The sequence below is a fragment of the Silene latifolia genome, chromosome 7 (assembly GCF_048544455.1).
Source record: "Silene latifolia isolate original U9 population chromosome 7, ASM4854445v1, whole genome shotgun sequence".
Lineage (NCBI taxonomy): Eukaryota > Viridiplantae > Streptophyta > Magnoliopsida > Caryophyllales > Caryophyllaceae > Silene > Silene latifolia.
This window is the reverse complement of record NC_133532.1, coordinates 115,286,081-115,302,230: the sequence shown is the minus strand read 5'-3', so window position 1 is coordinate 115,302,230 and position 16,150 is coordinate 115,286,081. Positions and strand designations below refer to the sequence as shown.

Below are 16,150 nucleotides of genomic sequence, written 5' to 3'. Positions count from 1 at the left end.
GCAATGTGTGTGCTTGATTTTTCATTAAAGCTTGGTTGTGATGACATTCAATTTTTGTGTCCGTACAGCCAAAAGGCATATGCAACACTTTAGCATGCCAGCATGTCAGACAGTCCGAGAATTTAATGTTTTGACCTAAAATGAACTGGCCTAGTGTCTATCAGACATTCTACGAGTTGTGTTTCTGGTCTAATATGAAGCGTCCAAGAGGGCATTCTCAGATTTTCACACAATTACATTGGACATAGTTTGAACAATAACCAGTAATTAGTCGACCATAGAAACGCTTGATCAAGCAACAACATTGTCCTTGCATGACATTGACATATGCACAGAGATGAACACGAATGACAACCCTAACCTAAAACTCATCTTAGTTTCCTGCATCTCCTACCCTTAACATCACTTTTGCCATAGAGCTTGAATACACATTTACCTGCCAGTAAGAAGAGAGACCGATCATTAAGTAATTTTGTAAAAACTGCAATTGTTCTAGACAATGACATTCTCAGATTTTCGTATGCTCAGTTTGTTCTGCATGAAACTAATGATGCACAAGAGGATGTATAGAAAACTATTTCAATTAGTAAAAATACCATGTAAATTATGATACTGGGGTGGAACCTAGGTAGCATCAAAACGGACACGGACACGACACGGACACGTGATACGGCATCCCATGAAATTTAGGACACGGGACACGCTATTTAAATTTAATTAAAAAACATATTTTATGGTTATAAATAACGTATGATTTTATTTTTGTAATGTATTTGATTTTAAATTTAATGTATTTGATACTAAATTTAGGTAACTTAAGGTAAAATTCGACTTTAACTATACTTATTCTCATTTCTCACCCAAATCAATCTTCTAATCAATCTCTTTTGACAATTTATTCCTCGTCAAAACTATAACATTTTTAGGCGTGTGTCCGACGAGTGTCGGGTGTCCGAGTATCCGACACGGTGTCCGACACGGGACAGCTAGTTAGGAGGAGTGTCCGTGCTACCTAGGGTGGAACTACTGAACTAGATTGGAGTTGTTCACTGTCAAATTTGCCAGTGATTATCCCCAGCAAAATGGAAGCGAATCCCCGGTCAATTCTTGTATATATTACTGTATATAGAAGTGCAGGCATTATGTTTTCTGGCAATTACATGCTCCTTAACGACCTATCGTGGCAATGAGGAGGATATCTCAAATTTTCACTCAAATGAAATTAGGAGTACCTTGGAGAATATATTGTAAGGTAAAATACAAGAACAGTTGCCGACTCTATTAGTAAATGACGTGAAAGCAAGAAAACCCAGATAGGCTATATGCAAATGGCAGTGTAGCATAGCCCTATTCATCTTTCTTTATACATTATCATCATACCCATGCCTCCGAAGGGGTTTCTTGATCTGGCCGGGTAAACAGGTAGATCATATAGATGGGGTCTCCTACAGTTTCATTTTCAACTTACTCCAATGCCTCAAAGACTCTTGTCTATGACGGGCAAGGGATTGCATATATATGCAGCTTTATACTTTTTCTAAAAAATAAGAAATGTTGTTTCCAAATAACCCATAATGAAAACTGTGTTAATAATACCAAATCTTGAAAAAAGCCATCTAGGGTTTCTCCTAGGGTTCCTGTCTGAGTCTAGTTGTAGGTCTTCGTCTCTATCCTTCGATTCGAGGCTCTCTCACGTCTTCTTGCGTGGGATTTTGGCTTCTTTCTTTCTTTGCTTTCTTTGCTTTTGTTTTCAATTGTTTTTGTGCAGGTTTCCAGTTAAGGGTTTTGATCTGATGGCTACTACTTCGCGCAAAGGGAAGGGAATTATGGGGGATGGCGATGGTGGATCCGGGAATGACTTTGTTTGGGATGGGGGGTCAGAGGAGGAAGAGGAGAAGGGACAGTTAATGCTTGTGGGAAAAATATGGACACAGAAAGTGATCAATGCGAAGGCGGCTATCGAGACAATGATTAGGCTTTGGAATCCGTCGAAACCCATTATTGGCAACGTGATCGATGCGAAAGAGAAGACATTTGTTTTTCGATTTGGGACTATGCGAGATAAGGAGAAGGTGCTAGCAAATCAGCCATGGCACTTCGACAAATTTGTATGGTGCTTTAACGAGCCAAACACTGCGGGTAAGATTACTGACACTGTTTTGCATCAATAGCCAATGTGGGCGAGGGTATATGACCTTCCTATTTCGGGTAGGAAAAACGAATCGAACGCGAGGAGGTTAGGGTCGATGCTAGGGCAGTTCATAGGCATGGAATTAGGGCCAAACCCGGAGATGGATAGGGCTATTCGCCTAAGAATTCTTCATGATGTGAGACAACCGCTACATGCTTTTGTTCCAATTAAAATGCAAACGGGACAATTGGTGAAGTTTGATGTTAAATATGAGAGGTTACCAACATATTGTTATGGATGTGGAACGCTTGGGCACGGGGAGAAAGACTGTGACGATGGCCCTTACGAGGAAGACGAACTTCGCTATGGGGAATGGCTACGTGCTTCACCGTGGAAAATTACGAAGACAACCAAAGAGGGAAGCGGGAAGGCTATGAGAAGCCTACAAGCAGAGTTCGATAATCAAGGGAGGAAAGACGAGGAGGAGGAAGTTGCAAAGATGATAGAAAAGTTACAGAATATTGCTGTTGGGTTCAAGAGAAAGAAGGTGATGGAGGGGAAGGGCACGAGAATAGGCAACGAAGGAGGAGTTGAGCTGATAAAGGAGAGAGAGGTGGAAAAACAGAAGGGGAGGCAACAGGGGACTGAGGGAGGAAACGGGGACTATGATGCTGAACAGGGACAGGGGGTGGAGCACGGGGGACAGGGGACAATGGTGATAGGGGGAGAGGAAGGGAGTGTTAGCGAAGGTGCAGGGACCGTTCTAGGGGAGTAGTGTGTTAAGGAGATGGAGGTGTGTGCAGGGGAGGGGGAAGGGCGCGAGCAGGGAGGGGAAAAAGGAAGTGAAGGGACTCTGATGGGAGGAAAGGGTACGGGGATGAAGTGGACACGAATACAGAGGGAGAGTGAAGTGTCGAACCAGGAGGAGATTGAGGCAAGGGTGGATGTGGGAGGAAAACGAGGCAGGGAAGAAGATGGTAGGGGTGGGCAAATGAAGAAGCAAAAACAAAGGAAAGACGGGGGCGTCACTATACCTGAGGCGGTGGTTGAGGGAGCTCAACCCCGCCGGGCCCAATGAGTCTTCTAAGTCTCAACTGTCGGGGATTGGGCCACCCCGACAGTGTAGGTGCACTCCGTCATTTACTACGACGGGAGGCCCCGGCCATGGTGTTTCTTTGCGAGACGAAGCTAAGTGGTCGTGAAATGAGGACCGTCCGGGCAAAATTTGATGGGTATGAGGGAATGGAAGTGGATAGTGTGGGAAGATCGGGAGGTCTCGCTTTCTGGTGGAAAAAAGGATTGAGGTGCGAGTTTGTGTCGGCGTCGGTTCATTATATGGATTTTGTGGTTCGAGATGAGGGGGGTGATTGGAGAGTCACAGGGTTTTATGGATGGCCTGCGGTGTCAGATCGTCATTTGTCGTGGCAGCTGCTCCGTATACTGAGAAGGCAATCTGGCCTGCCTTGGATGTGTGTGGGCGATTTCAATGAGATTCTTTTTGCTAATGAAATGAAGGGAGGAACCCGTGCCCAAAGGCAAATGAACAATTTCCGCGAAGCAGTTGATGTGTGTGGTCTGGTGGATATACAATTTGAAGGCTATGCTTTCACTTGGGATAATGGGCAAGCGGGGGAAGCTAACCGACAATGTAGGATTGATAGGGCAATGGGAACGAATGAGTGGCTGGACCGGTTTCCATATGCTCGATTAATTCACTTGGAGCGAGAATGGTCTGACCATTCACCGATCAAATTGGTGTTGGATAGACGCGAGGGTAAGAAGGAGCACATACATAAATTCCGGTTTGAACAAATGTGGGCCGGGGAAGAGGGATGTGAGGATGCTATTAGAAGGGGTGTTGAAAGAGGGGGAGGGGAAATGATGAACACTCTCAGTTCGTGTGCGAGAGAGTTACAGGCATGGAAGAAAACTAGCATTGGGAAGATTGTGAAGGCGATTGCGACGAAGCGGAGGCAGATTGCTAAACTGAATGAGGGGGGGCGTACGGTGGCCGAAGTCCAGAGAAGGCGGAAACTAGTGAGTGAAGTGGCCGAGCTTTGTAGACAAGAGGAACTCTTTTGGAGGCAAAGGTCGAGAGCGTTTGGCGGAAGGAAGGGGATCGAAACACGGGGTTTTTCCATAGGCAAGCCGGTCAGCGAAGGACTAAAAATCACATAGGGAAGCTTGTGGATGACGGAGGGGTTGTGCGTGTTGGTGAGGACGGGGTTTCAAGGGTGGCCACAAACTACTTCGAAGGGCTCTTTAAAGCTACTGGGCAGCGGGATTTTGGAGACATTTTCAACGGGGTGGCTGGGCGTGTGACGGAGGATATGAACGCCATTTTACAGCGGGATTTTCAGGAGGATGAAGTTCTCGAAGCTTTAAATCAAATGCATCCTCTTAAAGCTCCGGGACCGGATGGTATGAATGGTCTGTTCTACCAAACATATTGGCATATCGTGGGACCGCTGGTCACAAAAACTGTCCTCGGTTTTCTAAAAGGGGAGCCCATGTCGGATGAACTGAACCATATCCATATTGTTTTAATCCCGAAGAAGAAAGCGCCGGACAAAATTCAAGATTTTCGCCCAATTAGCTTATGCAATGTTGGTTATAAACTAATATCCAAAGTTTTAGCTAATCGGTTGAAAATTTTCCTTGGTGATATCGTCTCGGAGAATCAAAGCGCGTTTACTCCCGGGCGCCTTATATCGGATAATGTCTTAATAGCTTTCGAGCTGTTTCACCATATGAAGCTGTCGAAGAGTTCGTCGGGGGCTATGGCTGTTAAGCTTGACATGGCTAAAGCCTATGACCGGGTGGAGTGGGATTTCTTGAGAGGCGTGCTCAGGGCGATGGGGTTTGATAGACATTGGGTGGGGCGAGTTATGGAATGTGTTTCGACGGTCTCGTCAGCTGTGCTTATAAATGGGACGGCCAAGGAAGTGTTCAAAACCGGAAAGGGGTCTTCGCCAGGGTGACCCCTTATCTCCGTATCTGTTTATCCTTTGCGCGGAGGTTTTATCAAGTTTGGTTCGACGAGCGGTAGAAAGCAACGCACTAAGGGGGTTTCGAATAGCCACAAATGCACCGTTAATTACCCACTTTGTTTTTTGTCGACGATAGTATATTTTTCCTTCGAAATTTGGTGTGACGGAGGTCAATGTGAGCGCAATTTTAAGGAAATACGAGCAAGCGTCGGGACAACTTGTTAATCTGGATAAAACGACGGTGTCCTATAGCAAAGGAGTTTCGGAGGAACGAAGGCTGGCTATAACTGAGAGGCTTGGGGTGCGGATGGTCGAGGAGCATGATCGCTATCTAGGGCTGCCCACTGTTATTGGTAAGTCAAAAAAACCGGTGTTGGACATCATTAGAAATAAGCTTAACAAACGACTTCAAGGGTGGCGTGGTAAGATATTGTCTAGGGCTGGTAGGGAAATTTTGATAAAGGTTGTGGCCAATTCTATCCCTACCTATGTTATGAGTATTTTCCAATTACCTGCTGCTTTTTGTGACGAGTTGCGAGGCTTGGTGTCGAGGTTTTGGTGGGGAAGTGAGGATGGGAGGCGTAAGATTTCATGGGTAGCGTGGAAGAGGCTGTGCAAACCGAAGAGTATGGGGGGCATGGGGTTTCGGGACTTCCTAAAAACGAACCAAGCATTGTTGGGGAAGCAAGCATGGAGGTTGATCACATCTCCGGACTGTTTGTGGGCGAGACTGATGCGGAGTAAATATTATGAAAATGCATCGTTCCTGGAGGCTAGGTTCGGGCACAATCCGAGTTATACATGGCGGGGAATTTTGGGGGCTCGCAAGGTGGTGGAGCTGGGGCTGCGGAGGAGAATTGGGGATGGTGCGGATACCTATATCTGGAGGGATGCGTGGATAGTTGGGGCTCAAACAGGACGGGTCCTATCACCATGTTTTGGGGACCCGAATGTCTTGAAAGTAGCGGACTTGATGCTTGGGAATGGAGGTGGATGGGATGAACAGAAGCTCGCGACTTACTTGTTGCCCTTTGAGCAGGAGCGAGTGCGGAATATTAGGTTGAGCACGGGGCAGGTAAGCGACTCTTGGCTGTGGTGTTTTGAACGAGATGGTATATACACGGTAAAATCGGCATACAGGCTGCTTGAGGGCGACAACCTGAATGTGGCTGAACCGTCATCGTGGGAAAAGGATAAGTGGATATGGAGCCGTCTTTGGAAGTCTCAAGTATGGCCTCGGATCAAACTCTTTTTCTGGCAACTTTGTCACGATGCGATTGCAACAAAGGTAAATCTAGCTAAACGAATCGAATGTGATAATGTTATGTGTCCTATGTGTTTTGCTTCTCTTGAGACAGGTACCCATCTTTTTCGAGATTGCTTCATTGCGCAAGGGGTGTGGGAAGAGTTGCATCTGACGGGAAGGGAAGAGCAGGCCGGGGATGAGGTGCGGGATTGGGTTGAGGGATGGTGGAGGGATATGTTGCTCTTGGAACGGGAGAAGATGATGGTGGCGTGTTGGGCAATCTGGGAAGCACGAAACAAGACGGTCTTTGAGGGTGCGAGAGCTAGAGTGGAGCATATAGTGCGGAGGGTGGAGGATGTTTTGGCGGAGATTGCGGGGAATGGTGGGGACTGCAGGGAATGCGAAGGAGCGGGGGGAGGAAGGAAAGGGGAGAGCTGTACGGAGTGGAGGGCACCAGAGCAAGGTTGGGTGAAAATCAACGTTGATGCGGGTGTCAAGGAGGGGCTTGGTGTTGGTGTCGGGGCTGTTTGTCGAAATGCACAAGGCAAGGTGTTGTGGGGTCTTTCGATTAATAGAAAGGAGGTGTGGGAACCACATGTAGCTGAGGCGGTGGCGGTGTTAGAAGGGCTAGTGGAAGCTGTGCGGGCGGGCCATGATCTTATCGTGGTGGAAAGTGATTGTTCGCGTGTAGTTGATGCTCTCAAGACAAGGAAATCGGGTCGAAGTAGTTTCTTTTTAGTTTTAGACGATATTTTTCGCATTTGTTCTTCTTTTGTTGATGTTATTTGGTCGCATACAAGTAGGAACAACAATGAGGTCGCTCATGCTCTTGCGCATGTGTCACCCGGTGTAGTTGGTAAGACTGTGTGGATCGATCAGTTACCTTCGGTAGCTGAAGCTTTGCTTGTTTCGAAGTAATGAAAGTTTACCCATGTTGGGTTTAAAAAAAAAAAAAAAAAATAATGAAAACTGTGTTGAGAATTGTTATCGGTTACTCCTACTTCACAATTCAAAAGGTGTACACAATTTAATGAGAAATTGTGTGCTAAATAGTACTGTATATGCGTGCATGATGCTAGAATGGCAGAAGCAAATAAATCAAGGCCAAAGAAAAAATGGTACGTAATAAATTGCACGAAATGGCTGAGCTATATCGTGAATTCGCCAAATCGGTCTGAGACGGCCCGCTAAGAGGCCAAGATGTTTCTCCAACCAAGTTTTTTTTTCTTATAAAAGCACCTTTTTAGCCTAATACTTTTGCTAAAACGATAACATATCTACCCGTGTTACAGAGGGAAGTATTCAGAACCCCTATGTTTATATGCTCAGCTTATTTCGGAACTTGTCGAGTTGAGTCTGACAAAGATAGCTGTTCATGGGTCATCCCGCCCATTAGGCCTGCCCGTCCAGCCTTCTTTTTACGTGGGCTTGGACAAGTATTTTTTACCTGAAAAATTCAGAGGGCGGGCCAAGCCCAGCCCGCCAAGTTAAATGGACGGGTATCGACAGCAAGAAAGTCCTGTGGGCCAGCCCATTACGCCCGTTTACTATTTAAATCCTTTACTTTTACTGTTAAAAAAAGACATTTTCAAAGAAAATTGTATCAATTTCATATGGATGTGAAACACTAAAATAATACGTAAACTATAAAAGTTAAAATAGGACGAAAATATTTATATATAGGTTACCCTTATATATTTTCACAAATTCTCATTATAGACGGACACTATCCGTCTATACGTATAGACGGATACCATTTCTCCTCACAAAATACCCATTTGCCATAAAGTGGGAAGCACATGGGGGTGCCCCACCTTGTCCCCCCTACCCATTTTATTAGAGGTCTTTACCCGTCTATACGCCCCACCCGTCCATACCAAGACCTATTGATATATTTTAATTAATAAAACATCTAAAAATAAAGTTTCGTGCTACGGCCCATTAGTCCATGGGCCGCCCGACTTTTGACTAAAGGGCGGGCAAGGGCAAGGATAATTGGCCCATAATTAAGGCCCAGCCCGCCCACTAAGGTTTTAAAGGGCAACTTTTTCCTTCACAGTCCAGCCCATGTCCGGCCCAAGCCCGCATTTGAACAGCTAATAAAGCAGACGGATTTTGCAGCAAAATAGAAGGTTACCTCATATACAATCTCTTCAGTCTTTCGGAGCAACTCTACTTGCGTGGCAGCTTCAGACTCCTTCACTGATTTAATTTTTGATTTTACAGCATCCGCCTACAAGTTTTGATACAGATGAAAACTTCATAAATCAACTCCTCTGTCGTACTTATATTGACTTTTTGAGATAAAAGCTTCAGAACTTTGACCAAGGCGTTTTGCACTGGTAGGTCAATAGCCTTTTTAAATTCAATCCTTTTTTAGTGAATACCCGAAAAGAATGGACAACCCACAACTTAACATTTCTTTAAGGACTCGAGTTATTGTTCATGATTCTTGAGCAGGAACCAAACAACCACAGATTTGTCTGAAGAGATGAGAGCCAACGCCAAAAAGGTGCCAATCCCAACTCACAGGCTGTCTCCGGTCCGCTCTACTAAATATATTACATTTTTTGTTCGCAAATATTATTTTGTGAAAGATTTTCAATAATAAAAGTATATTATCAAAGTACTGAAGCTTTGACACCAAAAGTCAAAACACGAAAATTTAAGTATGATAGAATGAATAATTAATTGACTAAATAAATAGGTAGAAACAAATTTCACAGTAAAGCGAAAGTAGCATTACCTCAGCTACTATAGCTTCAATCTTTTTTCTGCTTGCTACCAGATCTTTTCTCCTTGATTCTGCCTCCAACTTAACATCGTTCAAGCCTCTTGTGTCTTTGTCACGACTGAGATTTTTTTCCTTCTCTAGCTCACGTTTTTCTTTATCCAACTTTTCAGCTGAAAAAGTGCATAGTATTTACTCCAAAAATAATATTTAAGATGAAATGAAGGAAGATGAAAAAGAGCATTATGAGTGACCTACCTTTAGCTTCGCATTCTGTGACTTTGGCTTCAAGTGATTTCCCCAGCATTTGCTCATCACTTAGCTTAGCCTTCAGTTGCTTGACATCTTTCTCAGCAGATTTCGCAGAATTTACCTGTCGAAACATGAAAACTTGATAGATGCATCTCAGTCATTGCTGATACATAAGAAAGCTTTAGTCCCTTTTCACATTGAACCCAAATGCCTGTCAGCCACGTAGAGCTCTTAATTACAAGCACTGACCTCCAAATGCCTAATTTTGTGATTCTCTTTTTATGAGTTTCGAAACTAGTTGGCGAATATGAGAAGAGCACCACCAAGAAGTGGCATGAACCTACTGGTCATTAATCCCCATCCATCACTAAGACCCTCGTAACAATAACCTTGTAGAGGTGTATCCCATGCCCCTATTACAAAGCACGGTGACGAGTGCACAGACCAAACAAACCAAATAGAGTGATTATCTTGTTTTTGAATTATTAACGTTGAAACTCGAAGGAGCAAAATCAGAAGAAAGGTTATCCCACTTTTCCATCTCTCTCAGTCTCAAACAAAATAATCTGGAAGTTTAGTTACAAAGAAGCAAACCTGTTCCTGTATTGTATGCATCTGAGCCAACTGTTTTGTTATTTTCTGCAAAGCCTGCAATTAACAGCACAAAATTATTGTAAATTTGGTTTTTTTAAAACATACTATTTTATGAAACACATAATCAAACCAATTAATACTCCTCAAATGTACGCACAGAGAATGTCATATTGTTTGATAACATACCCATTAAAAGGAACATAGCAGCCAAATCATTACTTCCCATTAATCACAGTCAGAAAAGCACGGCTAAAAATGTCCAATAGATTTACATTAAAGTCCCATCATTATTATCCATTAAAATTTAGTTTCCAAAGAACCATTTTACACAAAAGAAATAGAGTAATAAGATGAATAAGAATTAGATAAATCACCGGATTACAAATTAACAAAAAGAAAACAATAAGAAAATCAACAATTGAATTCATAGCTTACTAAAAAAATTTAGAGGAAAACATGCTTATTGTAACCGACAGTTATAGGAAATGTTTCTGAAAATCCCTCAGTATACCTCAACTAGAAATGTATGATATGTAAGATAGGAATATATTTTGCAGAAGGAAAAAATAAAAGACCACCAGAAGGTAGAAATATATGGGAAGGAAGTTCATAGATTATTTTTGAAAAAAAAAAAAAGGACGAAGACCTTACAACCCTTCCTCAGAACCTTTTTCATCTTACTTGACTGCATTTTTACCAGTTTGCCCTGGTTTGAACTCTAGTAAAACCTATTAATACTACTGTATGCTTCTGGACTACACCCAGCCTAGACCTAGTTGCCAACAAGAAAAGTTGCTGCACCATACTTTTCAAAATAACATGGATCTCACTCATTTCAGCCAAACTATTGTCTCTTCCAAAGAACAAGTGCATTGCCTATTACTCCTTCCAAGTCTAAAAGATCCACCCATTTTCCATTTTGGGCTAATTCACAAAGACTTACCCACTTCTCTTTTGGGAGAAGTTTTGCAGCAAATGACCAACCTACCCCAACTATCAAAACACGGTCTCCCTCCTTTCATCATCTCCTCATCACCCACACTCACAAGTAGACCCAAGCACCACACCCAACATCACCCACAACTTCGACACACAGAGGCAACAGAAAACACAACACCCACCAATTGTAGCAAGTATAAAGGATCAGAGGCTTAAAAATAAAAAAAAAAAACCTACAATTATTGCTGCCAAAGGGTTTTTAAAGCAAAAACCAATACTCAGGAAATGCGTATGGACTAATCTCTATACAACTACACACAAAACCTGACAAGTAATCTAAAGCAGGGACATTATGAATGATTGAAAGTAAAATTTAGGAAAGATTCATATCTACTTTGTTTTGCTAGGGCTATCATATTCCTTATCTCGAATTTTCCTTTGAGTTATAGTAGGATTTCCTTACTCTAGTCAACTTAGGGATCTATTTTGCGCATGATTAGACTGCTATGGTTAAAATTTGAGAGACTTCTCAAGAAAACCCTTTTGTTCTTATCCGAGATCTGTGTGATTAATACAGACAACTCAATTTCGTTATTTGTAGAGATGTGTGCGTTGAAACTATAACATATTCAACCCTGTGTGAGTTACATAATGTATCTTTTTTTACGCTGCTGTTTTACATCACAATCAAGTTGGCATGTAGAGTTATGCTAGCTAAGATTACCTTTGTATGAACCTCTAAAGTTGCGGTCTTTTCTTGAAATCGTTGCATAGCAAGCCTTTCTGAGTCTTTTGCTTCCATCGCAACTGCTTTCTTCTCCTCTAAAGCCCTCTACTCATGGTAGGAAAAGGATGGCATTAGGTACACATATTTCATATTCCATATAAAAACATAGTGCGTAACAATCAGAAAATAAAACTTACTAAGAAAAGGCAAAGCAAAGGAAAGAGGGAGAAGGGATTGAAAAGACGTGAAAAAGAAGTAAATTTACATGAACTGAACCTGCTCAAGACAACAACAAAAACCTGGGTGGATCACATCTAAGTATGCTTTTCAGAGAAGACCAACCATTTCAATACTGGCAAACTGTATTTTCTATGAAAAATGACATCCTAAAACATTCAGCTCAAAATTACAATATGAGATGGGCCCCAGCTATAGAAGTCTTAGTACGTTAAATTCATTTAGGGGGTGTTTGTTTGGAGCTTTTGGAATGGATTGGAATGGATTTAGGCCATTCCAATGTTTGGTTGGAGCATTTTGGAATGGAGTTAGATACATGATGGATTCTAACTCCATTCCAACCCCTTGGAATCTCATACCCATATCTCTTCCCAAGTTTCCAACTCCATTCCACCCCAACACATTATCATTCCCATACCCGGATTGAACCAAACAACTTTAAACATGTATGGGGTTCTAACTCCATACCCCCTTGGAGTTAGAATCCATTCCATTCCATACCTAACATTTGAACCAAACGCCCCCTTAAAGGTGTTGGAATATAAGAAACCCACATGAGAAGTCCCACATTGGTGGTGGAGTAGAAAATTGGTCACTTTATAAGGCCTAAGGGTTCTCCTTCTATAGCCAATTGGTTTTAGATAGGATGGAGTTCCCTTGGGCTTGTGAAGTGACCAAACTCTCTCCTTTCGCATATGCCTATGGCCGCAACAAAACAACTAGCCCCAAGCATTATCCAGTTGATAAACAGCTTAGCATCAAGATCTCACTATCAAGCAAGCTGTATTCTTTAATAACATAAAGAGCAGTATTTCTAACATAAAATGAAAGACGGGAAGAAGAATGTTAAAGAAATTTCTAGGACTATGAAATAGGAAGAACCACACTTCATTCAGACTTTGCGCAGTAGGTGCTACAGTTTTCAATTATGTCAATTTTCACGTTACATTTATAATTAGTTACTTGTTCTCAAGAAGACACGCCCAAAATATGAAGCCAAATGGAGCTGGTAGATTTGGCGACTGGAACTCTTCACTACGTAAAATAACATAGGATGTATCTCACAAACGAAGTAGGCCAAGTGGCAAACAAAGCCACAGACCAGAGCCACCCCAATCATCCGAAAAGGCTACTCAAGATGTCAAATTGTACAAGGATTTGATTTATGCTGAACATAATATCAAGCGGGCAGTACCATATTGTAAGAAAGTATTGGTATTTGATTAAAAGGAAATCAAAAACAAAAGAACTAAAAATTTGAGATACCACAGAAGCAAACCTTGAGTTTTACTGGTGATTGCACAATTTTGGACCGCAAAATAGCATTTTCCTCCGTAGCTTGGATGAGCTCAAATTCTGCTGTAGAAACCTTATGAATAGAAATAAATTACTCCATCAGTTACTAGATTATAAGGCCACTAGTCGAAATTGAAAAGGACAAAACACATCATGAAAACAGCGTACTTTGCATTCCTCGTAGAATTAGTAGTAAAATGGAGGATGGTGGCAGCATTTTACTTTAGTTGCCAAATAGGCAAAAATACAGAAAAACAAATGTATGAAAGCAGAAGAAAGAATGCTGACAATTGATATCATGAATTTACCATCCAAGAAATTCAGTCATAGTTTTTATCTGAGACTTGAACAGTCAGTGCTATATGCAGGCTGCAAATTTTAAATCAGCCAGACCTAAGGTACATTTGTACTCATCACATTCTAGTCAATAAATGCTGAAATATAAATCATGTCTCCTGTCAAGTATGATGACATGAAAAAAGAGCTGCCATGAATTCCAAATGAACCCTCTTAGCACAGAAGAAACGAGCTGCCATGAGAACTTGAATTGAGAACTGTCAAAAGAATGTTGAATACAGCTGTGTATTATTTTATCTTTGATAAGCAAGCGCTAGTTATGTTCATCAAGGACACCAAGGAGGTGATGCCCATAAACAAATAAGACACCGTGTGTGAGACACTCATAAACAAAACGACACCGTGAAGGTAGGATACGTACAGAATGAGAACAAAGTGATTATGTTGTCGCGCTACCATGATTAATCTTATCTAATCCACATATTGCTTATTGGGTGAAAAGAAGATGCCTGACAACTAATTTGACATGAGATAATTAAGAGCGCCAAACTGATACCGTTGCCTTCTTACATTGTTAGTCAATTCTTGAGCCTTTCCCTTAATTGCTTGGCGCTCCTTTCTCAAGTTTGACTGAAGGCTGTTGAGGTTATCAATAGCTTGTCGCAACTCCTTTACCTTAGCCTCTACCTCTAGGACAACAGGCCTCTCCCTCTCTTTCACTGCTTTAATTGCCTCGTTTTCTTCTTTCAACTGCATTACCATCCATAAACAAACTGTCACAAACATCTTCCAGTAGAAGTAACTTGGAAAAAACTACTGATATTATTACAGCTTAAGGCAGATTTTGTTGTTCCATGTCACCTGCAAAATTTGGGATTCCTTCTGCTTTCGCTCCTCTTCAAGTAAATTAATTTGATCTCCGTATGAACATAGCATACTCAACTTTGAATCTCTAACTCGTTACCAGTAAAGATACACAACGCGTTAATGATCCACTAATAATATTGTCTCATATACAATTTAACACTTACAAGCTCCATCCTTAAAAAAACTCTGAATGAAAAACACACCCCATTCGCCTTCAAAAGAAAATAGTCACACTTTTTTCATTTTGATTTATCCATTTTGTTTAGCAACTTTCTATGCATAGACAATTCAACATGTAAATTCCAAGAACTCTTACTTCGTACTAAATTGCTAAAGAGGGAGGAATAACATAATTCTAAGTTTCTAACTATAGATAAGCATTTGAGGTGTTCATCCTAATTTTTGTTTTTAAATGAACCCCAACTGAATGCAGCAAACATCTCGTCTAATAAACAAGCCACCCTAAAAAGGCATGCCTAAAGCATTGAACCAACCCCAAGTGAACAGGCATGAAATCCTAACAAGAATTATATAAATGTTGTGAACGGTAGCACTATTGCGAAACATCAATCTAGAGGTATTCCTAAACCATTGCACCAAGCAATATCGATATCATCCTCGCATCCAAATCTAATCCAACACCACACCCTTTCCACAACGAAACTCAATTCCGTCAAAATTTGAGCTATGAACATCCCATGTTTCCGGGTGAACACATAAACTTTAAAAATTCATAAATTCACGCAATTTTCAAACATGAACAAAACATCTAATTAATCCAACACAAACTTGATAACCTAAAAACATAGACAACGAAACGAAACGAAATAGCCACCTGTGAAGAGAAAAATTAATCAAAGCAGTAAGAAACTTGGCCGTACGATTTGAGTCAGGATGAATCAAATCATTCAAAGTGAAAGCAGTAGGACACACAGTACACTCCAAAACATCCTTAATTTGACAATACAAATTCATAACTCGAACCGAATCAATGTGCATATCCGGATTATCGAACCGCTCCAACGCCTCAAAATCCAATTGACTCGTATCATCCCTGCAAAAACGCAAACCGCAAATTACAAATCCCAATCAATCAATCAAACAAACAAACAAACGCGAGAAATGTAAAATTAGGGTTAGGGTTAGGGTTTAGAGAGGGAGTAAGTAACTGGAGGGTGTTGATGTGAGTTAAGAGGGAAATGTAGAGATTGAAGACGAAATTAGGGGTAGGGTTTAGAAGATCGGAATCGGAGAGAGTAATGATTTGGCATTCTGTTAGAAATGAGATTATTTCTGGACGTGACATGCTTGGGAGTGAGTACGTCGCCGCCATTGTTGTGCTTGCTTCGTGCTTCATCCTCTTTGGTTATGAAATTATCTCTGAGTTTATTTGATTTTTTTTGTGTTGCAGTTTCCCGCTATTCCGAGCTACTCAATTAGAAACGAAATACCCCTTCAAATTTCAATGTTCTTCCCATTTTATGCCCCTGTCTATTAAGGTGTTGTTTGGTTGCCCCATTAAAACTATGTGAATTGGAAATTCACGTGAATTGGAAAAATGAAAGTTGTTTACTTGCACAAAATCACGTGAATTGCATTTTTTTAGGGAGGAGTTTAGTTAACTTGCCCTCCAAGGCAATTGAAAACTCCTGCATAAATCAAACTCTAGGATGTCAACCAAACAAGTTTTTGGCAATTCACGTGTTTTGTAAAAGGGTATTGCTCTTTCACATACATATTATACTCTTTTACATACGTAAAAGACACGTTTACCCCTTTCATTTTTTCAATTTTTCTTCATCCCTCGTCTCTCATACTTTAAATTCCTCACCATTGCCACCAC

General features: G+C 41.5%; 1 protein-coding gene across 2 annotated transcripts; it reads right to left on the bottom strand.

Moving 5' to 3' along the window:
* Positions 1 to 193: 193 nt before the first annotated feature.
* LOC141592616 (kinetochore protein NUF2 homolog) lies at positions 194 to 15,827 on the bottom strand. Of its 2 annotated transcripts, none has more exons than XM_074413357.1 (11): positions 15,477 to 15,827; positions 15,143 to 15,361; positions 14,302 to 14,392; positions 14,011 to 14,190; positions 13,127 to 13,216; positions 11,608 to 11,715; positions 9,945 to 9,998; positions 9,357 to 9,471; positions 9,114 to 9,271; positions 8,505 to 8,600; positions 194 to 436 (listed from the first exon to the last, which is right to left on the bottom strand). In XM_074413357.1, exons 1-11 carry the CDS (start codon positions 15,662 to 15,664, stop codon positions 374 to 376), a joined length of 1,362 nt encoding a protein of 453 aa, XP_074269458.1. In that variant the 5' UTR covers positions 15,665 to 15,827; the 3' UTR covers positions 194 to 373. The 2 variants fall into 2 exon arrangements, with proteins under 2 accessions (XP_074269458.1, XP_074269457.1); XM_074413356.1 differs by lacking the exon at positions 194 to 436 and adding an exon at positions 7,487 to 7,814 and having other exon boundaries at positions 15,477 to 15,796.
* Positions 15,828 to 16,150: the final 323 nt, after the last annotated feature.